The sequence below is a fragment of the Canis lupus genome, chromosome 5 (assembly GCF_011100685.1).
Source record: "Canis lupus familiaris isolate Mischka breed German Shepherd chromosome 5, alternate assembly UU_Cfam_GSD_1.0, whole genome shotgun sequence".
NCBI classification, from domain to species: Eukaryota; Metazoa; Chordata; class Mammalia; order Carnivora; family Canidae; genus Canis; species Canis lupus.
In genome coordinates, this window is record NC_049226.1 from 9030984 (window position 1) to 9055128 (window position 24145).

Consider the following 24145-nt stretch of genomic DNA (forward strand, 5'->3'; position numbering starts at 1 on the left):
TACGTGGGCACTGAATACGTGTGGGAGGATAGGGTATGCAAGCCATTACAGAGAGCTGAGAGTTGCTCCATCTTAAAGGTTGTTTATGAACCTCAAAGGGGCAAAGAGTACTTTAGAAAAGAAGAAGAAAATTTGGACAAAGCAGGAAAGAATGAGGATGGTTTGAAACCCCAAGGAGACGAGGATGTATGGGAATCATCACTAAAAATCTAGAATAAGAAGATGAAAGCCGCAGTATGTCGGGTAAAGGCTCACAAGAGAAAAGCTGCCACTCTTGCCCTACATGATTTGACAGGGTCCCCAGTTGTCGTTTTAAGGATGCACACAGTTTCAAGGTCATTGGCAAGTGTGCAGTTCGTTAAAGGTCCCAAGCTTCTGTCCAGACTGAGAGAGACACAAAAGGCTCCTGCCTATTTTGGGCTTTGCTGAATCTCGTTTTTCCAGGCACTTGTTGCAGGGACAAACCTGAAGGCCAGTGCCCGCACACTTGTTGTTGATTCTTGCAGCAGAGAGTGTACCACAAACGATGCAAGGAGGAGTCGAATGAATAGCTGGCCTTCCTGGTGGGTGTGGTGCTTGGAATTTTGTCTTGGAGACAGCAAATCATATTTGCCTCTTGGCTTTAGAATGCTACTGAGACTTGCATTGTTAGCATTAGGCTGGATTAATGAAGCTCTAATGGTGCCTGATGGAGATTGGATTATCACCCATGTTTAAGAAGCAGACGCTGAAATCCTGCTCAATGGATGTCTAATGAACACTTGATGAGTCCTCTCAAAGTGCTTTCTTGTAATTGTAGGAAAATAACGAATAAGCGGATCACCCCAATAATGGCTATGAGCTTGTTTTCTTGAGTTCCTTCAGTTTGCTTCATGACCGATTGTATACCTTGTGCCCTAGGAATACCTCTTTGCCTCTGTGCCCATAAATCGTATGTCATTCTGGATTTTACGTATATTAAGAGCACTCGCCTCTCCAGATTTCAAGTGCCTGTGCTCTTGTCCATCCTGCACTTAACCTTTTCAGCATCTTAACCCATATTTTGTCATCTTTTGAATTTGATCCATATGGACACTTAGCTGCGTGGTTTTTAAAAAATTATTTAATTTATTTATTCATGAGAGACACAGACACATAGGCAGAGGCAGAAGCAGGCTCCCTGTGGAGAGCCCGATGTGGGACTTGATCCCAGAACCCTGGGATCATGCCCTGAGCTGAAGGCAGATGCTCAACCACTGAGCCACCCAGGTGTCCTTGGCTGCTTATTTTTAAATGGCCATTTCTTTATATCAGTCTATCTAAATAAAATGTACATCCTTATACCTTGTTTTCGTAGATATCACTCAGGTTTGACATGTGTAGGCACCTGAGGGAGATTGCTTAGAGCCCTCATTTATCATTAGCTAATATCAACTCAAGTGCCATGGCTGCCATGGATGGCATTATTTTAGGAGCTTGGTTTACTGATTTATATTAATCTCTCAGTGTTAACTCATGTGTTTATTTTTCTGTGTGTGAGAGTTTGTGACTTTAGGTAATTTCCCCTAACTTCTTCCTTTTTTTTCCCCCTCAAAGAAACCTTCCTAAGTGAATTAAATGACACAAATTGTAGAAAAGGGTTTCTTATAATGTACATATTGGAATTCTAAAAAGACATGTAATAAAGAGAGCCCCATCTTTCCTCACTAAAGACCAGTTGTTAGAGGTGTACTGATTGGTTCCTTTCATATATTTGCCTTAGAGTGTCCATGATGGAAACGGGGCACACTCATACTCTGCATTGGTAGAGGGGGGGAATTATGCTACCCGTGGGCTTGCTAGAACATTTTGGCTAATAAGTAAGCATTAACAGCATTGATATATCCCCCTTAGCTACATTAGAGGCCAAGTAATTAATTCTTGACCCATTTGGATTGCAGGCCTCTGAATTGAAATGCATCTAAACTCTAGGATGGCCCTGATCTTAATGAGATTCAGCCAGAAAATCTGCCCCATATCCATCTGTATCTATCTATCTATCTATCTATCTATCTATCTATCTATCTCATGATCTTCCTCTTTCTCAATCTTCTTTGCCCATAGGAACGGAAGGGAAACATGGGCATTTCTTAGGTTCATGAGACAGGAACTATTTGGTTGAGGGGCAGATTTATTTTCAGGGGCAATTAATTTTTTGCCAGAGGTGGTTTGATTGGACTCTACCATTTGTATCTCAATGGTGAGAAATCCCTCCTCTCTTAAGCAAACACCTTTCATGCCGAAGCCCCTGGCTGGGCTCCATTCTCTTGGCTCTTTCTCTCCAGATAGTGCTCCTAATTCAGTTTTTAAGCTGCTTTGCTCTTGCATGCTGGAAGGCAGATGATCTCAGCCTGGCACACACAGAAGCCTCTCTCCTCCCCTGGCCCAGCTCTTCCTTCCTCCAGGCGGGGCCAGGCCACAGATGTGTGCTAATGAGAGCTTCTCTTTGTTTACAGGGTTTGGGATGCTCTGACAGACAATTACATCCCTTCACTCTCAGAAGACTGGAGGGACCCAAACATGGAGGCTCTGAATGGCAACAGCTCTGACACTGAGGTACCTCTCTGGGGCCCCTTACTTAAGGCTTGAGTAGATGTGGATTCCAGTTAGAAAAACATTTAGGAATTCAGTAGGCTTCCCCATTAGGTAATGAAGCTCAGCAGTAGCTCCAAAACATTGCTGGGAAGGCAGGAGTTGTGGAGGAGGTTAAGAATAAGCTTAGGGGACATCCAGTGTATACGAGGTGATTCTAATGGCTCTCTGTAAGAAGTGTGAATGCAAATTACCCTGTTGTTGATCTGTGTCTTACAACATGCAAAATAAGGTGGTCTGAAGTAAGAGGAGGAGAGCAACTCTAACAGGCTTCTCTTGTGTTCAAATAATGATGGTTGAAAAAAAAATCAGGTTTTCCTGTCTACGATGAACAGTTCAGTCCCACCAAAAACAAGATACCAAATACCGACAGATTTGTGGCAAGGTCAAAGCCTGGCTAATGGCTAACGCTGGGGCTTACACATTAGTGAAGTGGCCACTGAGTGAGGGGTGGCCAAATGAGCCGTTCATGGACTCAACCAAGAAGATGCTTATGTGGCTGAACCTGAATTACACTCTGTGCTTACTCATGCCAAAGAAGAAAGTAGCCTAAAGGCTTCTGAATAAAGAGAATACTTATTTTGAGTAGATTTGCATGAGGAGTGACCTTTCAAGAAGATCCAAATGGCCCTTCCTAGCTGAATCTACATATAGAAAAGTAAAATCATTTAATGACTCTGCCCTTGCTAAAAGCCAATTTCTGCCTTGCCTCTCCTAATTTCCGCTGTAAAGGAAATTTGCCAATTTCTTATCAGGAAGGGCTGTCGCAACCCCGTGGGCTCAGCAAATGAGGGAAAAGGAGGTGAATCTCATCTTCATAGGTCCTCCAGAATTGAGTCCAAGTGAAAGACCAAGAGACAGATTTCCCTTCCTGGGCGACATTTCTGCGGATTGTTGCCCAAATAGCACAGCAAAGGGATCAGCAGTTGACTGATTTGTTGAAAAGGTAGCTGTATATCTTTAATTCTTTTAATAATTAGCAATCCAAAATTCTCAAAACTGCAAGGTTTCATTGATGGTAAGACGGTGACGTTGAGATCAGGAGATGTGCGACAAGCCTACTAAGCATGGATATAGGAGGCTGAGTCCCAAGTCCCATTTTGTTTTCTCTTGACATACTTACATGTATCCTCACCCCAAATGCAAAGGACAAGGAGGCAACCGTGGAATAAATGTAGCTACTGAAATTAAATCAGGTCCATCATGGTGGAAAAGGCAGATTTTACTTTGTTATCTCTTTTGCCACCTTTCCAACTCATTTTGTGGATTAAGCCAAAGGATGTATAAGATATCCTGCCCTTCAAAAGGTCTCTAATTTATCCTCATTTGCAGATTTCCCTCAAGAGGGTTAATATTTCAGGGCAAATTGAGTGACCCTGAGAAGGATGATCTTGAGTTCCACTCCTTGTGAAATTTCTTCCATCTAACCCATGGGAAAATGACAGGGTAGCCAAAGTGGATGGATTGAGGCTGTTTTATTTCATCTCCTTTATTATCGGGATTCATTACAGTAGAAGCTCTTTTAACTGACCTCAGTTTAAATGATTTGCTAGATTAACCAGCGCTCTGTACTCCTGTAAAAGAATGACCGACCCAGTGCCCTTGGCTTGCTGAATGCACACAGCCGGTAGGCTTCTTCGAGCAAGCCCTCATAGCTCTTCTTCCGCTTATGTGGTTCATTGCCAAGAATCTGTTGTTTGTATCCAAACCTCTTGATGCTTGTCCTTCTGAGTGATGTAATCAAACATTATAGAAACTGTTGGATTATGATGGCAAAGAGAGTCATATTTCGCTTTTTGAGAATCAGAGTAACACATGTACATAGTCTTAAAAGTCAAATAAGACTTAAAAAATATTATAAGACCTAAAAAACCCGCTTCCCCAGCAGTTCCTGACTTGTCTGACTACTCCATAGAGGCAACCACTTTTATTTCTTTTGGCCTATATCCCGAAATTTCTAAGTAACACATTTATATTGCTATTTGTTTGATGGTTAAAATCAACAGTCTGGGCGGTTATCTATTAACTTTATTCTATGGAAGATAAGATCAAATGCTTTCACACCACCTCAAATATTTACACTTAGCCTTCCCCCCTTCTAATATGGGATAGTCACCAATTTATATATAGTGAAATCAATATTAAATATATACACTATTGTAACTGTGTAAATACTATTTCTTACTGAATCATGTAGTTATGTAAGGATATTTCCTCTCTTATACAGCCTTTTGTTGGATCTGATATAAAAAATAACCTTGTTTTTGTATTTGCTTAGTTTTCTGTAGATCTATCTATCAATATAGTTCAACCCCAAACTCTGAGTGAAATTTAAATCTCACAATATGGTAAAAAAAATTAGACATTCTCTCAATTTTTTTTGGGGGGGGGGGGGAGGTCCTGAAAATGTCCAAATGAGTACCTCCGTCTTTCTGCTGTAAACTAGTCTGGTTGTATTCTACATCTGGTGCACAGCTGTTGTCCTTGGACTTGCCTTCACTTTCATCCCAATAATTCTTCCTGCTTCTCTCTCCTGTCCTTGGATTGCTGTATTTTTTATCTTTCTAGGTACATTCCGTTGTTTTGGTGGGAAATAAATTCAGTATATTTTTGAGAAAGGGTACAGAGGAATATATTTTTTAGAATTTACTAGAATGTCTCTATTCTCCTGTCATATACTTGATTCGAGAGTTTGACTTGATAGTTATTTTAGATTGCAAAAAAATTTTTTTTTACTCGGGATTCTGAAGGCAATGTTCTCTTATCTTCCAGCTTTCCCTTGCTGTTGAGAAGCCCTCAAATCCATTCTGATTCTCCTTTTATATGTGACTGTCTTTTGGTTCTTTCTAAAAGCATTTAGGGTATTCTTTTTTCTTTCTCATTTGAAATATTCCATTGTGGTGTGCCTTATAGTGAGGGTTTTTTTTTTTTTTCCCCTCCCATTCATTCTGCATTATACTTAGTGGGCCCTTTCAACCTGGAAGCTCATGACTAAGTTGCGGCATGTTTTCTTGTGTTATTTCTCTGAAGATGAATTATTTCTGTTTTCTGCCTCTATTGAGATGATTATGTGGGTAGTTCTTTCCTTTATTATGTTAATGTGATAAATTACATGAATTGATTCTCAAATATTGAGTCAACCTTGCATTCTTGAGATAAACCCAACTTGGTCATGGTGTATTATTCTTTTCTTTCCTTTTATTTCATTGTGTGGTTTTCTTTTCTTCTGATAGCTTTACTGAAGGATGATCGGCATACAGTAAATGGCACATATTAAAGTGTTCAATTGGATAAGTTTTGACGTAGGTATACATTCATGAAACAGTCACCACAATCAAGATATTGAGCATATCCATCACTGTTCCCTTGCACCCCCCAGTCTCTAGGCAATCCATTTCTGTCACTATAGATTAGTTTGTGTTTTCTAGAATTTTGTATAAATGGAATCATGCAGCATGTACTCTCTTTCTCTCTCTTTTTTTTTTTTGGTCTGGCTTTTAAAAGCTTAGTATAATTATTTAGATATTCATCCATTTTGTTGTTTCTATCAACAGTTCATTCCTTTTATTGCTAAGAGGTGTTCCATTTTAGAGATATACTGTAATTTGCTTATTCATTCGTCTGTTGATGGGCATTTGGGTTGTTTCCAGTTTTTGAATATTGTAAATAAAGCTATTATGAATATTCTTGCCTAAGTCTCTTTGTGGACATACGTCTCCATTTCTCTTGGGTAAAAAATTTACAAGTGGAATGTTGGGTATGATATGCTTTTTAAGAAACTGCCAAACTATTTTCCAGTGTGAGAGCTCCAATTACTCCACATCCTAACACTTGTTATGGACAGCCTCTTAAATTTTAGACATTTGAGTAGGTATCTTATTTTGGTTAAATTTACATTTCCTTAGTAACATATGGTATTGAACATCTTTTCATGTACTTATTAATAATCTGTGTATCCTCTTCAGTGTGTTCAAATCCTTCGCCCACTTTCTTAATGGGTTGTATGTGTTCTTATTAAGTTTTTATGGTTCCTTATATTAAAAGATAAAATGAGGCATACTAAAATTTTAAGAGTTTATGTGAGTAAAGTCAAATAGGATGGCACCAAGCCCAAAGTGGTAAGGAGTTACTTCAGCAGGAACAAGAGGGACAGACTTTTGTATAGAAAAGGTGAAAGCAAAGGAAGGATGATATTTGGTTGACTATAGCCTAAAGGATTGTAATTATTTGGGAAAGCCCAGTTGGCTGTTTGTGATTGGTTGTTCTTTGGTTTGAATTCTTAACCTTGAGGCATTAGAGGCTTTGGTTTGGGTTTGCTTGGTAGGCTACTAAGGCACTGAAACCACCTCAGTCCAATGGCCTCCTTGTTTAATTAATCTAACATATACATTCTAGACATAGTCCTTTGTCTGATACTTGGTTTATGCACATCTTTTTGTCTATGGATTCTCCGGATTGCCTTTTAACTTTCCTAACATATTTTGAAGGTCAAATGTTTTTTAAATGTGATGAAGCGCAGTTTACTGATTTTTTTTTCTTTTTTTCTTTTTCTTTTTATAGTTTGTGCTTCTTAGGCGGTATTTAGGTAGTCACTGAGAGTTTTTTTCTTAAGTCTTCTAGAAGTTTTATAGTTTTAGCTGTTCTGTGGCTTATGATTCCTTTCAAGTTAGTTTCTGTATATGGTGTGAGGTAAGGATCAAAGTTCGTGTGTGTGTGTGTGTGTGTGTGTGTATGTGTGTGTTTGTGTATGACTATCCACTTGTTCTGGTACTACTAATTGGAGGTAGTATTCTTTCCCTATTATATTGTCTTGGCACCTTTGTCGAAAATCAATTGACCATATATGTGTGGATCTATTTCTGAATTCTTTATTCTGCTTCATTGATGTGTGTCTATCTTAGGCCAATACCATGGTGTATTAATTACTGTAGCTTTGTAATAAGTCTCAACATAAAGTAGTACAGTTGCTGACCCTTGAACAACATGGGTTTGAACTGCATGAGACCTCTTACATGTAGATTTTTTTGGGGAAATATAGTACTGTAAATATATTTTCTCTTCCTTATGGTTTTCTTCATAACATTATCTTCTCTCAAACTTATTTTATTGTGAAAATACAATATATAATACATTTAAAATCCCAAATATGTATTAATCAACCGTCTATATTATCAGTAAGGCTTCCATCAACAGTGGGCTACCAGTAGTTAAGTTTTGGGGGAGTCAAAATTATATGTGGATTTTTGACAGTGCAGGGCATCTGCACCCCTAACCCCTGCATTGTTCAAGGGTAAACTGTATAAGTCTTTCAACTTTGTTCTTTTTTTTTGAAATTATTTGGCTATTTTAGGTCCTTTGCATTTCCATATAAATTTTGGAGTCAGCTAATTAATTTCTATAAGTTGCTGGAAATTCAACTGTGACTGTATTATATTAAATCCATAGATCAATTTATATATTAGATCAATTTGTTATGTTAATGTGAATTACACTAATTGATTTTCAAATCTTAAACCAACCTTTCATTCTTAAGATAAACCCCACTTAGTCATGATATAATATCCATTTTATATAATGTGGGTTTTGATTTGCTAATATTCTATTAAATATTTTTTAAAAGATTATTTATTTATTTATTCATTCATAGAGACACAGAGAGAGAGAGAGAGAGGCAGAGACACAGGCAGAGGGAGAAGCAGGCACCATGCAGAGAGCCTGACGTGGAACTCCATCCAGGGTCTCCAGGATCACGCCCTAGGCTGCAGGCGGTGCTAAACTCCTGTGCCACTGGGGCTGCCCCTTTATTAAAGATTTTTGCATATATGTTCACAAGGAATCTTTTTCTGTAATTTTCTTTTCTTTATTTTATTTTTTTAAAAGATTTTATTTATTTATTCATGAGAGACAGAGAGAGACAGAGACACAGGCAGAGGGAGAAGCAGGCTCCACGCAGGGAGCCAGATGTGGGACTTGATCCGGGGTCTCTAGGATCAAGCCCTGGGCTAAAGGCAGGCGCTAAACCGCTGCGCCACCCAGGGATCCCTCTTTTCTTTAATGTCATAACATGAAATGGGAATTTTGCTTTCTCTAGTTTCCAAAAGAGTTTGTCTTAGATTGGTATTACTTCTTCCTTACATGTTTAGTAGACTACACCAGCGAAACCATCTGGACCAGTTTTCTCTGTGGAAGGTTTTTGATGATGCATTCAATTTCTTTAATAAATATAGGAGTGTTCAGATTTTCTATTTCTTCCTGAGTTGATTTTGGTAAATAGTGTTTTTCAAGGAATTTTTTCATTGAATCTAAGTAATTGAAGTATTGACCACAAAGTTGTTTATGATATGTGCTTATTATTTTAATGTCAATAAGATCTATAGGATGTTCTCCTTTTTATTTCTGATCTGCTAATTTGTGTTTTCTTTCTCCTTCTCTCCCACTCCTTCCCCTCCTCTCTTTTCAGTCTGGTTATGGGTTTATCACTTTTTTTTGGGGTGGGGGGCTTATCACTTTTATTAATCTTTCCAGGAAACCACTCTTGGTTTCCTTTTTTCTCTGTTGCTTGTTCATTTTTTCTGGTTTGTTGATTTATTCCCTTAACTTTATTATTTGCTTGCTTCCTTCCTTACATTTACTAGGGTTTTACTAAACCTCTTAAGGTGAGAGTTTAGGGCAGATTTTAAACTTTAAAAATAACTGTCTTAGTCCACCGAGGCCGCTATAACAAAATACCACAGACAGGGTGGCTTATAAACAACGGAAATTTATTTCTTACAGTTAAGGAGTCTGGACATCCAAGATCAGGGTGCCAGCATGAGAGTTTAGGGCAGATTTTAAACTTTAAAAATAACGGTCTTAGTCCACCCAGGCTGCTATAATAAAATACCACAGACAGGGTGGCTTATAAACAACAGAAATTTATTTCTCACAGTTAAGGAGTCTGGACATCCAAGATCAGGGTGCCAGCATGATTAGGTTCTGGTAAAGGCCCTCATCTGGCTTGCAGCCTGCCAATTTCCAGCTGTGTCCTCACCAGGTACAGGGGTTCTCAGGATCTCTGTGGAGCCTCTTTTCTAAGGTACCAGTCCCATTCATGAGGGCTCCACTGTCATGAACTAAGCAAATGCTTGAGGTCCCACCTTTTAATACCATCACATTGGGCATTAAGATTCCAACAATTGAATTTTGGGAAGACACAAAAATTCAGACCAGCAGTGACATAAGCATCTTAAAATTAAAAAAAGTGTTTCCTTTAAGCATTGCTTTACCTGTATTTCACAATTTTGATATGGTGTGTTTTTACTTCTGCTGTGTTTCAGACTTCTGTTTGAAATATTTTCTAATTTCTCTTGTGATTTCTTTGACCTATGGGTTGTTTAGGTGTATGTTGCTTAACTTCAAAATATTTGAGGATTTTATAGTTATCATTTCATATTGATTTCTTATTTAATCTGTCAGAGAACACAATATATACCAATTCAATATTTTAAAATATATTAGGATTGATATGCAGCCCCGCTTATGTTGTATCCTATTAGGAATGCACTATGTTCCATTGAAAAGAATGTATATTCTGTAATTATTGTAATTATTTGTACTGTTCTGCAAAGGTCAACTAGATTAAGTTGGTTTATAGTATTGTCAAAATTTTCTAGATCTTAGCTGATTTTTTTGGTCTGTTTATCCATTATAATTTATTTTTGTGTTTTAAGTTTTATTATTGAAGTATAGTTGATGTACAATGTTAAATTAGTTCTCTTTTTAGGTGCACAGCATAGTGAGTTGACAATTCTATACATTACACAATCCTTACTGTGATGAGTGTAGTTACCATCTGGTGTCATTAACGTTATTACAATATTATGGACTATATTCCCTTTGCTGTACTTTTAATTTTCATGACTGACTGATTAATTTTAAGTAAGCTCTACACCCAACATGGAGCTTGAACTCACAACCCCAAGATCAAGAGTCATGTGCTCTACCAACTGAGCCAGCCAGGCTCCCCATGATTTATTTATTTTATAACTGGAAGTCTGTACCTCTTAACCTTCTTCAGCTTTTTTGCCCATGCCCTCCTACCTGCCAGCCTTCCCTCTGGCAGCCACCAGTTTGTTCTCTGTATTTATGAGTGTTTCTATTTTTGTTTTGGCTTTTAGATTACTAAACATATAAGTGAAACCATGGTATTTGCCTTTTTCTGTGTGACTTATTTCACTTAGCATAATTCCCTCTGGGTCCATGTATGTTGTCACAAATGACAAGATCTCATTCTTTTTTGTGGTTGAGTAATATTTCATCACACACACACATGCACACACACACCACATCTTTATCCGTTCATCTATCAATAGACACTTGGACTGCTGCCATACCTTGACTATTGTAAATAATGCGGCAATAAACATAGTGCATTTATCATTTTGAATTAGTGTTTTTATTTTCTTTGGGTAAATACCCCAAGTAGCATAATTACTAGTGGTAGTTACTAGATGGTATCATGTTTCTATCAATCCTTTTACTTTTCACCTGTCTGTATCTTTACGTTTAAAGTGTATCTTTCATAGATTGCATATCTATGCTTTTTGGTTTATTGAGTTTAGTTAATTTGCATATCATTTAGTTCATTAACATTTAGAGTAACTTTATTTTTTGAAATTTGTATTTATTTATTTATTCATGAGAGACACAGGGAGAGAGAGAGAGGCAGAGACACAAGCAGAGGGAGAAGCAGGCTCCATGCAGGGAGCCCGACGTGGGACTCGATCCCGGGTCTCCAGGATCATGCCCTGAGCTGAAGGTGGTGCTAAACCGCTGAGCCACCCGGCTGCCTTAAAGTAACTTTAATAGTTTGTGTTTAGGGGTATGATCTTGCATTTCTATTTGTCCTATCTGGGTTTTTTATTGTTGTTGATTTTCCTCTGTTCCACCTTCCCTGCCTTATTTTGGGTTAATCAAACTTTTTGGTATTCCATTTTCTTTCTTCCATTGGATTTTAGCTATACCTCTGTGTGTGTGTGGTTTTTTTGTTTGTTTGTTTTATTTTTGGCTTTTTACTGACTATTCTAAGGATTACATTCTGCATTATTAAGTTATCATAGTCAATTTAGGGTTAATATTATGCTACTTCACATAAAATATAACACACTCTTAACAGTATAAATGTATCCCTGTCATCCTTTGTGTTATTGTTGTCATACATTTTACTACAATCCACATTATGTACCCCACAACACAAGTTATTATTTTTGTTTTAGACAGTTAAGAAATTAAATGGAAGTAAAAACCACAATTTAAAAATATTTACCAAAAAAAAAAATATTTACCATTTCTGGTGTTATTTATTTTTTCCTGTAGATCTGATTTTTAATCATTTCCTTTCAGGCCAAAAAACTTTCTGTAGTATTTCTTGTAGTGTTAGTTCACAGGTGACAGATTCTCAGCTTTCATTTATTTCATGTTTTCCCTTGTTTCAATGATCACAGCCTTGTACTGTCTGTGCCCAGTGCCTCAAAACAATCAGCTCTTAGATTTTTGTCCAGATTTATAGTTGTATGTGGCAGGGTAAGTTCAGTACTAGCTACTCTTTTGTGGCCGAAAGAGACTGTCTCTTCTGTTTTTGCCTTTGGAATTCCTTTTATTCAAGTGTTGGACTTAAACCCGTCTTTTGCTTTTTCTCCCCTCTATTGACTTACTTTGTTTTGCTCTTTAGGTGATTTTCTCAGCCTTATCTTCAATTCTTCTATTGAAAATAGGTTTTGCTACCATAATTTAAATTTCTTTTTTTGTTTTTAAAAATAATTTATTTATTTAAGAGAGAGGAAGAGAGAGCGAGTGAACAAGCAGGAGGAGTGGCAGGCAGAGGGAGAGGGAGAAGCAGGCTCCTCACTGAGCAGAGAGCCCAATATGGGGCTGGATCCCAGGACCCTGGGATCATGATCTGACCCTAACTGAAGGCAGATGCTTAACTGATTGAGCTATTCAGGAGTCCCCATAATTTTAATTTGTAAGAACTCTTTCTTGTTTTAAAAAATTGTTTAAAAAAATTAATTCTACTAAACAAGCTATTTTTTTTAAAGATTTTATTTATTCATGAGAGATGCAGAGAGAGAGGCAGAGATATAGGCAGAGGGAGGAGCAGGCTCCATCCATGCAGGGAGCCCGATGTGGGACTTGATCCCAGGACCCCAGGATCATGCCCTGAATGTGAAGGCAGATTGCTTAAGCACTTGAGCCACCCAGGTGCCCCAATAAGCCTGTTTTAAGGAAGTAATATTTTCTTGGTGTTCCTGTGAGGGCAGCAGTGATAGGAAGGAGTTTCTTCTGCCCTCTGTATTGCTTTTGATTTACCTTTCCTTTGTATTTGTTTTAGTCCCTGTTTTCATGTTGGGGATTATCTGCAAATATTTGGCAATCCTTGGGCATATTTAAAAGTGAGACTAGACTCCCAGAGCTTTTCCTGTGAGGGCAGGGCTTGTCTCTTGCTAGTCTCCACTGTAGCAATCAGTAAGGACCTGGTCATTTGTTTGGAGACTCCAAATATTAGCATGTATCTATAGATCTTTTTTCTTGGGTGTGTAACAGAAATGTACTGACCACTAAGTGAATTCCTCCAGTGTTTTGCTTGAGGAGCATAAGCCTGACTGCCAGCATCCTTGGAGCCTAATCAGGGCAGGAGGCTGAGGGTCTCTGGTGAGTATGTAGACTTACACTTAATCCCTCTGTTTTGGGTAAGATCCCTTTCCCCAGCTTACAGGTGGCCTGGTGTCTCTTGAGTCCAGGTCTTCCTTAGCTCAAGAGTGAAATCTCCACTTCTTTTGATGGTGAGAGGGCAGTAGTTGCCTCTCTACGTGGGACAGGAGAAGAAACCTGGGGTTTCACTGCTCTTATGAAGAATCCTGGCAGATCCTTCCTTTTACAGCCCCACTTCCCCGTGCCCCTCGAAGTCTCCAATTCCAGAGCCTTTCATCATTTTTGGAGTGAAAGCACATACTTTGGGAAGCTTCCTCTCATTGGGCTTAAACCCTCTAGGCTACTAGCTAAACATCTGCTTTCTAGCATCTTGTTTGCTGTTGTCTTTCCTTGGGTTCATTTTGTACCTGTGCAATATTCCCTTTTGGCCCTTTTGCACTCACTTTAGTAGGGTATCAGGAGGAAGAGGAGATAAATGTGTGTGCTCAATCTCCTATGTGTCTTCCTTCTGCTATTAAAAAAAAAAATAAAAGGAAACGGGAGACCATTAAAAAAAAATGTGTTCTAGGGTGCCTGGGTGCTGCAGTCAGTTACGTTTCTAAATCTTGATTTCGGCTCAGGTCATGATCTCAGGGTTGTGAGATTGAGCCCAGGGTTGGGCTACACAGCATGGAGTCTGCTTGAGTTTCTCCCTTTGCCCCTCCTGCTCATGCTCTCTTTGTCTCTTTCCTCAAATAAATAAATTAATTAAAAATAAAATTGTGTTCTAGTGTTGATGAAAGAAGAAAGACAATGTGGAACCTCTACTCAAAGACCTATCATGGAGAATAAGGTGTTGGCCTTACTTTAGGAGCTTGGGGAAAAAATAAGTATATGTTTACATTTTTAGGTCAAAATAATATGCTTAAGCTATATAGTAGTATCATTATTTACAGTTCTCCACATTTATTGGGTTTTTCAACTAATAAGTATTCTGTTCCTGACTGATATAAAAGATGGTCTCTTTCGTCCCTATGACTGTAATTAATAGCAGGTGGTGGTTGTCTTGGACAAGAGGAAAGACAGTTCAGGACAGTGCATTCCGCCCTTCTGTTTTCCAGGTAATGAAGCAGCTAAGTTGTATTTGGTGGTGGATTGACTATATGAGGTGATAGTGTTACCATTCCTCCTTGTTCATTAATTCTTTCAAGAAACGTCTGTTGTCTACATGCTGTTTGCTGTGCTCTGGTGCATCTCACCGTGGGGATTCAGAGGCATTGACTTAACCCCACACAGATGTTTCCTGGTTGTTCACAAGCATGAAAGGATGTAGCTGTCCTTTCCTTGGGCTGGTGCATGTTGATTTTTTTTTTCACGGAAGGTGAAAATAGATCTTTGTTCTCTAATTCTGGTCGAAAGGCAACCACCTATGTGGAACAATTGTGATAAGGGCAGGGAAATATAATGCAGTAGAGACTCCCTTTATTGTGAATAGAATCATCTGGATTGCTCTGCCAAGAGACACTGGCTAATAGTCACTATTGAGCACAAGGACTCAGTGTCATTGGAGTCCTCGCTCAGACTACTGTGCGGCAAGATTTAGCAGCATTCTAGGCTCCAGGGAAGGTTCCCTGCATTAACTGTCAGGCTTTAAGCTACCACATTATGGCTTTAAGGGCACAGCCTTTACTGAGAGCAGGAGGAAGAAACAGCTTGCTGAGAAGGATGGCCAGACCTTTCCTGGCTTGAGGTCTTCTTTTCTCCGTTCTGGAAAGAAGTCACTTGGAAGAGTGATTTTTCTTGGAAGAGCCATAGTTCAACTTCTACAGTATGGAAACAACTTGAGTTTTAGTCTCTGCAGAAACTCAGCCCCAGATGACCTGGCCTGAGGGTTGTTTGTGGCTTTGGCCTTCCCATTGTTACACCAGAGGCTAAAGGAACTCCCCATAGCGATTTCTAGGTCTCTGTCCTATGTTAAGAATAAAAGTGTAATGTACTCCTCCATGTGCATGTGTGTGTGGAACTCACGTGATCCTACCCGTATACATAAGTGCCATCATTTCTCAAAACTCTTTTTTTTTGTCCTGTTAGTCCTCACCCTGCTTTACCCTCTGCACAAGATATTGTCCTCGTAACGAAGGGCAGGTAGGGATTCTGTAAATTTGCAAGGAAAGAGGGCTCATTGAGAAGTGACAGAAACTATTAGAGTGGAACAGAATCTGCTAGGACTGGGGGAAAATGGGGGACAAGCCCTAGAGAGGGTGGGGAAGGATGGGAGCATGAGAGCCAAAAGGGAGGAGGAAGGCCAGGGAGGAGGCCGATGTCGTGGAAGCAGAGGCAGGGAATCATTCACACACGGGAGAGCGGAGGAGCCAGGGCTTTCTGCAGATACTTTTGTGTTTGCTTCTCCTTTCATTTTACTTTTTAATGGCAGACTTCTGAGGTCTGAGAAAATGTGGCGTAGGTGCACTTCCCACAATACTAGGAACTCAGAGTAACTTGTCATTTTTTTTTTTTAAAGATTTTATTTATTTATTCATGAGAAACATAGAGAGAGAGGCAAAGACATAGGCAGAGGGAGAAGCAGGCTCCAGGCAGGGAGCCCGATGTGAGACTCGATCCTGGGTCTCCAGGATCACACCCTGGGCTGCAGGTGGCACTAAACCGCTGAGCCACCCCGGCTGCCCACTTGTCATTGATTATAGTTGATTTTCAGATCTCTTTTTACCTAAGCCTGACAAATGAGACCTGTCAGCTTTGTGCCAGAGACGGGGAGACAAGAGAAAGCTCCCTCCAAGAGACATCCATGCCACTACTCAGGTGCACTAACATTTAAACTAGAACCTCCCTCTCCACCTTCAGCCTGGAACTCAGACGGAAGTCCTCGTGAAGGGAGATGGCTTAGCTCAACGATGCACTATTAACAGCCAGTGAAAATTAGCCATATCTCAGAAAACGTAAACCTTCCATTTTTAGAATAGACTTACTGTCAAAAAAAAAAAAAAATCTGGTTATAGACTTAACACTCGCTTATAAAAAAGAATCCAAACAGAAAACAACTCTGTTTCCCAGGGTGAGCCTAACTTCCAGCACAGGCCTTTCTGGCCCTGAGAAGGTTTGCCCTAGGAGTGTGGTTGTGAACAAACTGTGGCTTCAAGAGCTTCACTCTGTAGAGCGGGATGTGCGGAAGCCAGGCTGCTACCACAGGTGGTAGACTTGGCGGAGAGAGGAGCATATGGGTTCGCCAGCAGAAATAGATGTCGCCATCTGGCACACAAGCCCCTCAAATGATCCCCTTACCTCCCTGCCCTACCCCTTATCCAGGGTGAGCGCAGATGGCATTTGAGATACATTTGATTAATTTTTTAATGACATAGTCCTGGTTTTAAGCAAACGTAGATAGAAGGTGATGTGTTTCGTCAGGGGAGTTTGCCAAGGTGGGGCTCAAGGAATAGGGGAGATGTTTCTGAGGACAGATTATCTCTGACATGATTGCTTGGGATGAAACTGGGTGTTTTCTATTGGAGCAGGGGAAGTGTAATCTCCGGGAAGGAGGCAGATCAGCATGCCAGCTATCGAGGAGCACGTAAAACTTGATTCCTGGATGAGAGGTGTCTCTGCAGCAAGATTTCCTGGAGGCACTCTTTGCCAGCCCCCAGAGGACTTTCTAAGTAGACTTCTGGACATAGGCAAAGGGTTAGGTGGTTTAGTGGTTTATTTTGTGCCGGATTTGAACATAAATGCCAGACTGTGGCCGTTAGGGATGTGATTAGTAAAGCCAGATATGCTGTGACTATCTTGGTGGATTTCAACATCTAGACTCTTAGTGGTTGTGAACTTTCAGAATTTTACTTGGTATTGTGGAATTTTGGAGGAACAGGGCACATGTTTCTATGTTTTTTGTTGTTTGGTGTGTGCTTCTATTCGTGTGGTCAGGTGGTTCTGTGGCACGTCCCGTGTGGATTCACTGCATCCTTAGCAGCTGTGACACCCTGCCTAGATTCCAGTCACAGGATGGCATTGCATCAAGTTCTAAAAGCTTAACTTTCTGAACCAGAACAGCGTACCCCTTAAAATGCCTCAGACAACTAACTCTGGAAACAACCCCCAGAGGAAGTTGTTTCAATCTGGGGGAGCCCGGATTGAAACTCCTTGTATAAATAAGAGTGCCTTTGCTGCAGGAAGTGGTTGTGGCATCACTCACCTTGACAAGGCTCCTTGTTCATGCAGGGACAATCTACCTGTGGGTTAAAGAGCAGTGCTCCTCCCTTTGAGTCAGACATCCCTCATTGTCCTTTTCGACGGCGCTGGACTCAGGGATGCATGTTGCACAGAAAGGGTGTGTTTGAAATTTGATGAAACTCTGGGCATCTCTTCAGATTCCCTCGTCACACAGTGGATGGCCGGAGGGGCCTCTCAGTCTGCGTCCTCTGTTCTAGAGACCAGACAGTAAACAGAACCCTAGTTCTGCTGATGATCAATCAGAATTCCACCCCCCACCCCCCCTTCAGATCCATGAGAAAGAAGAGGAAGAGTTCAATGAGAAGAGTGAACATGATTCTGGTATCAATGAGGAGCCTCTACTCACAGCAGATCAGGTATGAATATTTCTCTTGGTTCTTGGGACTTTTTGTTCTTTGGATCAAGAAAAAGTTTAAGTACATACTTGTCATGTCCATTTAAAGCAGAAGAAAAATACATGGTCTCGCCGTGGCTGTGTCGATGACTCCTAGTGTCTTTGAGCAGGGATTTCATTTCTCTCTCTGTCTCAGTTTACCCACCTGCAGTAAATAGGGAACATAATTCCTGACCCTTGGGTTGGGTGGGGTTTGTGTTTGATTACAGCCAGAAAGAGGCCCAGTGTTGACTGGCTTTGCTTCTTGCTAAGCCTCTGAGTACAATCTCATTAAGAGTCAAGACGCTTAAATAAAAGATCCCAAACACATATTCTTGCAAAAATAGAAGTGACTGTTGTATGATGAGTATTTTCTCATATTTCGTAGAACACCTAAAATGTCGAGCCTTCTAGAAGGAGTCTTAACAGACAGTTGTGTCTTTGTTTAAAAAAAAAAAGGTAGTGTTTGACATTTGATTGAATTAGTTATATTTTGGCTTGAGTCATTTATTACTTGGGGGACAGGCACCATACACACTGTTGACAAAGTAGTTCTGAAAAAGCTCCACCAGGAGCCTTTGGTGCCAGAAAGTGCTTTTCAGCAAAAGGAACTCTTTCCTATCTGTGATAAAAATGCAGATAGATGTAAACAGGTAAGGATCAAGAGATTGGAGGGCACCAGATAGGAAGAGAATTGGGGCTAACAGTTATTCTTGTGAATTGTAAAGAAACAATTCAGTAATTCAAAGTCAGTGATAAGTACTCTGGGAGAAGGAGAAACTCAACCATAAAATTGTAAAGGGGGTTTGTCATTGGCTTGCATTTTATAAAGGCTGTCGGTAAGCAAAGACTAAATATCCCCTAAATTTGCTGAGTGGAGGTGAGACGGGGTGGGATTAAAAGAGAAATTCTCGAGGTGGTTACCCTCAGTCCGCTCGTCCTTGGTCCAGCTAACGGGAAGAAAAGGCTGCCTCAGGGAGAGCACAGCCCATTGGTCTGGAGCCTGAATCCATCACAGAATCGAGGACAGACAAATGTATGCGTGCCCGGTCGTGACCAGACCCATCTGCGGATGCCTTTCATGCTATCTTTGCCTCTTCCATTTTCTTTATGTGTAAACAATTAATGAACGGAGCAGCTTGCCCATATTCCTCTGGCAGTCCTCTGATTTAGCTCTCTCTTCTAGGGGCTGATCTGTATTAAGAGTCTAGATTATGGCTGGGTTTCTCAGCTCTTTCCTGCTCTCCAGACCCTACCTATCCTTTTGTTATTTTCTCATCCTGGTTTGCTCTGGTGGCTGGGCAGCTTTAGTTTCTATCTAGGTGACTTCTGGAGAAATTTCCTCTACATAAAAAAGTCTCCCCATTTTGAGTTGTTCTAGGAACAGCGTAAGCACTGTGAGCAATTAATGGACTGGGTTTTGTGTTAAAATTGGGTGGATAAAGTACTTTCCCACTTAGAAATGAAGTGCTCAGCAGATTGAAGTAAATGTTCCCTTCTAGGCAGCTCTGCTTTGTTTCCCGAAAGAGGAGTTTATTTTCTATAAAGCACTCGTCTAAATGGTGTTCTTGGAAGAGATTGCACATGAAAGAGTACCTTACATTAACGAAAGAGTGTATGGAAGCCTTTGGTCAGATCTATTTTTATTATTGTTCAATATGTATTAAATAACAATATTGCTTTAGGAATTTTACAGGCAGCAATGTAGAAACACCCTTAACTGATCAAAATTCGAGCTGGAATGTTCCTCCAGCAGAGAACAGAGTTAGCATTCTCTTGCGTACCTTCTTCAGGTGATTGAGGAGATTGAAGAAATGATGCAGAACTCCCCAGACCCTGAGGAAGAAGAGGAGGTTCTAGAAGAGGAGGATGAGGGAGAAACCTCCTCCCAGGCAGACTCGGTCCTCCTGCAGGAGATGCAGGCCTTGACCCAGACCTTCAACAACAACTGGTCCTACGAAGGTGAGGGGCCTGGCAGGTGGGTGTGCCAACGATGAACACTGCTGCCTGCAGGCCAGGCCGTGGGCACAGGCTTCCCATGTAGCTAATAGGACCTCAAATCCAGGGAGTTGGCAATGCCTTTCCAACTGGGTGTCAGGACAGAAGTTAGCAATTTTGGGGGGTGGGATGGGGGAAAGGCAATCGAGCAAAATCAAAATGGTAAAACTAACCAAAGAACAAGACTAAAGCAGATTAAGTAGAAGAAATCGGAAACCCGCTGTCCAAAATGATACTACCATAAAATCAACAAAAAAGGTAATAATCACGAGAGCTGATATTTTTGGAATGCCTGCTACGTGCCAGACCCTGTTCAAAGAATTTCTGTGCATAATCTCATTTCATCCCCACACCAACTCCATTAGGATTGGGGTAATTGAGTATGCTGAGAGGCTAAGTGACTTGTTCGATGCCACTATTAGGGGAAATATAATTAAAAACAAAATCTAGGGCAGCCTGAGTGGCTTAGCAGTTTAGCACTGCCTTCAGCCCAGGGCATGATCCCAGGGACCCGGGATAGAGTCCTGGGTTGGGCTTCCTGCATGGAGCCTACTTCTCCCTCTGCCTGTGTCTCTCTCTCTCTCTCTCTCTCTCTCTGTGTCTTTCATGAATAAATAAATAAAATCTTAAAAAAATAAAACAAACAAACAAAAAACAAAATCTCCTCCCCACCCAGAAAACCTCTCCACAGAAGGAGAAGAGAAAGAGAACAATTTTACTATTGAATAAGCATTAAGCCAGAACCGAGCGCCCATCACAGGCAAGTCGCTAAAGGGATTGCAAAGCCAGAAAGAAATCCTACTCTCGTCTGCAGCTAAGTGGATACAACCCATTTCATTAAATCGGTTTAGCAATCTGGAGAAGGGGGACTAGTTAGGGGCCTGTCATCTTCCTCGATGATTACTTTTCCAAGCTGTGACTCCCGGGTGCTTGAGGAAACATTCCTGAGTCCCGAGGCTGACAAGAGGCTTATTTTGCCATTAAAATGATTGGCGTCCATCTGCAAAGGACAGAGGAGGGTGTTCACAAAGAACAGGCAGGTGAAGGGGAGAGAAACTTGCTGTCCTTATTTTCAGCAGGGAGAGCCAAGCCTCCTATTTTTTTTTGTATCTGCCCTGACACCACATCCAGGTGGTGAGGGGTGGAGCCCACATGTGAAGCGGGGCAGGTTCACTCCAGAATCCCACACTCCTGATCTGTGTCGTGTTAGCTCTCTGACACAGGTTCATGGTAATTATGATCACGCAAAGAAAGAGGTGGATGAGGCGTGAAATGAAAAGATGTGACACGGTAAAGGCAAAATTGAGTACAAAAGCCATCAGTCTGGAGGGATAATGGTGCCCATGCTGCAGGAGGGGCCCGCGCTCGCCGCCAAGGGAAGGAGGGCTGGGTAGGTGTCAAGGTCCAGATAGAGTGGTGGTAAAAATCGAGGCCTGATCTGAGGAAATGTGTCCTGAAAATGAGACCCTGTGGCCCTAAGGGAGTAGAGGCTGGGCGAGGGCAAAAGCAGAAGGAATGTGCTCGGAATGATGGGGCAGATTTGGCTGCGGAGCTGCATTCAGGCCGTTCTCAGCCACACAAAGGCCCCAAACATAGCTGCGCTCGGCGGAAGACTCCGGAAAACAGCTGAAGTGTACAGTGAAATGGCAAACGCAGAAGGAGGAGGACAGCTCCAAAGAGCAGAATAAAGGAGGAGGTCGAACCGAGTCAGCACATCCACAGGCCACAGCAGAAACAGAACAGAAAAGCAAAACGGATTCTGGGGCAAAAACAAAAGATGTTAGGGACCAATTTGAAAAGATGTTCCACCCAAACCCCCATTCCAGTCAATTTTTTTTTTTTTTTTTTTGTAAGTAGGCTCTCTGCCCAGCCTGGGGCTTGAACTCCGAATCTTGGGACCGAGAGTTGCATGCTCTACAAACAGAGCCAACAGGACACACTCCCCCCACCCTGATCTATTTTCAGTGAAGAAATCTTAAGGGACAAAAACTTAAGATACAGTCCTCTGTATTGCAGCATCTCAGGTTCCCTTTCCTTTTCTCTAATGGCAGACTCTGTACCAACTAGCCATGGTGCATTTTTTTTTAAGATTTTATTTATTTATTCATGAGAGATACAGAGACATAGGCAGAGGGTGGAGCAGGCTCCCTGCAGGGAACCCGATATGGGACTCAGTCCCAGGATCACAACCTGAGCCAAAGCAGACGCTCAACCACTGAGCCATCCAGGGGTTCCTCCAGGGTGCATTTATTTATTTATTTATTGCATTTTTTAAAAAAAGATTTTTATTTATTTATTCATGAGAGAGAAAGAGAGAGAGAGAGAGGCAGAGACACAAGCAGAGACATAGGAAAAGATGTGACACAGTGAGGGCAAAATTGAGTACAAAAGCCATCAGTCTGGAGGGATAATGGTGCAGGATGAAGCAGGCTCCATGCAGGGAGCCCGACGAGGTACTTGATCCCCGTTCTCCAGGATCAGGCCCTGGGCTGAAGGTGGCGCTCAACCACTGACCCACCGGGGCTGCCCTGGGGTGCATTTTTTAATATTTGTTTTTTTTTTTTTTTTTTTTTTTTTTTTTTTTTTTTTTTGCATTTTTTAATATTTGTAGCCAGCCGGCCACATGTTTCCTATATTCCCTAATATCTGCACCCGCCACCCAGGGCCACAGGGGTGCAGAGGGCCTTGGATCCCTGTGCTTGTTTTGCTGGCCGGGTGTATCTTGCTCTGTTCTTGGGACACACACCACCTTTCTACTGCTCTCAGCACACATGCCAGAAACCTCCTCTTAATGTTTTCTCCCCCTGATCCTTCACCTGCTTCGCACTAGGGATCTCATAGGAACAGGGGAAAAATAGGAGGAGGACTCCGGGATCACAAAGCCACACGTCTGTCTATGCACAGTTTTGTGAACAGGGTCCACGGGCCCCCCTGGGGGCTGTTTCCTTTTCCCTCTTTGTTTCCCCAAGAGCAGTGTTCACTTTGCTGCTGGCACACGGGCCCCTTCCTTCCCGGCACGGCCCTGAATTCCCGCCCCGTAAGGAGCTGGGGTGCAGGGAGCCCTGGGCAGCGCCCGGGAGCCGCTGGGTGGGCGTGGGCCGTGGCTGGGACGCAGCCGTCACCCGCGGGCCGTCTGCCCCCGCAGGCCTGAGGCACCTGTCGGGGTCGGAGCTGACCGAGCTGCTGGACCAGGTGGAGGGCGCCATCCGGGACTTCTCGGAGGAGCTGGTGCAGCAGCTGGCCCGCCGGGACGAGCTGGAGTTTGAGAAGGAGGTGAAGAACTCCTTCATCACGGTGCTCATCGAGGTTCAGAACAAGCAGAAGGAGCAGCGGGAGCTGATGAAGAAGAGGCGGAAAGAGAAAGGTCTGAGCCTGCAGAGCAGCCGGATAGAGAAGGGAAGCCAGATGCCTCTCAAGGTACGTGAGCCCCCAGCGGGGAGAGGGGGCGCGTGGGGCCCGGCACTGGCAAGACGGGGACCGAGCGGTGACTGCAAGCAGGACCCGGGCACGCACTAGGGCCCTGACGACGGAGAAGGCACCCCGTCTCCTTTACTCCCCTCGAGGACCTCGGTCTAGCTGGGGAGACGGGTCGCGGACATCGGAAAATCCTTGCCTGTGGCATGTGCTCCCGAGGCAAGCCCTTGGAAAGAGGGGTGATGAGCCCTGAGACTCGGGGTCAGAATCCCCCTGCTCCCAGTCCTGCCTCACCTCCTCCAGGTGTCGGTGGGGTGTCTCAGGATTGAAAACTCTGACGCCTTACTGGTATGTTGACAGGGTTCCAACCAGCGGTTCTCGGTCAGGGAGGCTCAGGGGAATCATCCAAGGAGCTTTTGCAAAATACCTTGGCCTGGGCCCTGTCCCAGACCTACTGATTCAGGCCGAGGCTTGTGCATTCTGGGAAAGGCTTCCCGGATAAGGACAGTAGCTCTGCGGACGTTGTGTTCTCCTCCCTAAGATGCTTGTGGCGTCATCTGCCCCAGGTGGACCATCCTGCTTTATTCTCTGTACACCTGGAAGCTGGAATGAGGAAACCAGGGATGTGCAGGGGCCACCCGCTGCCCTGAGGGATGACGGAGTTAAAGAGTCTTTGAGACTCAACAGCTGGTTCTTGCAAAGCTCAGGCTTCCGTGTTGGCCTATGTTTTAGACCGGGTGTTATCTGGGACCCGGTGGTAGCCGTGGGTCTGGGTAGCTTAGGGAGGACACCGAAGTCCCCAGGGGGTGATGACGATGGGGCGGGAAGCACTTGTTCTTG

General features: G+C 42.2%; 1 protein-coding gene across 6 annotated transcripts in view; it reads left to right on the top strand.

The window, feature by feature from the left end:
• Nucleotides 1-24145, top strand: part of FEZ1 (fasciculation and elongation protein zeta 1) — a 43423-nt gene that overhangs the window by 11455 nt on the left and 7823 nt on the right. For 5 of the 6 annotated variants that reach the window (XM_038535738.1, XM_038535742.1, XM_038535740.1 and 2 more), the window contains exons 3-6: nucleotides 2475-2574; nucleotides 17790-17876; nucleotides 19687-19855; nucleotides 23037-23308. In XM_038535738.1, the coding sequence (XP_038391666.1) occupies nucleotides 2475-2574; nucleotides 17790-17876; nucleotides 19687-19855; nucleotides 23037-23308 (628 nt within the window). The remainder of the gene's footprint in view (nucleotides 1-2474; nucleotides 2575-17789; nucleotides 17877-19686; nucleotides 19856-23036; nucleotides 23309-24145) is intronic. The other variant, XM_038535743.1, reaches the window with a different exon arrangement.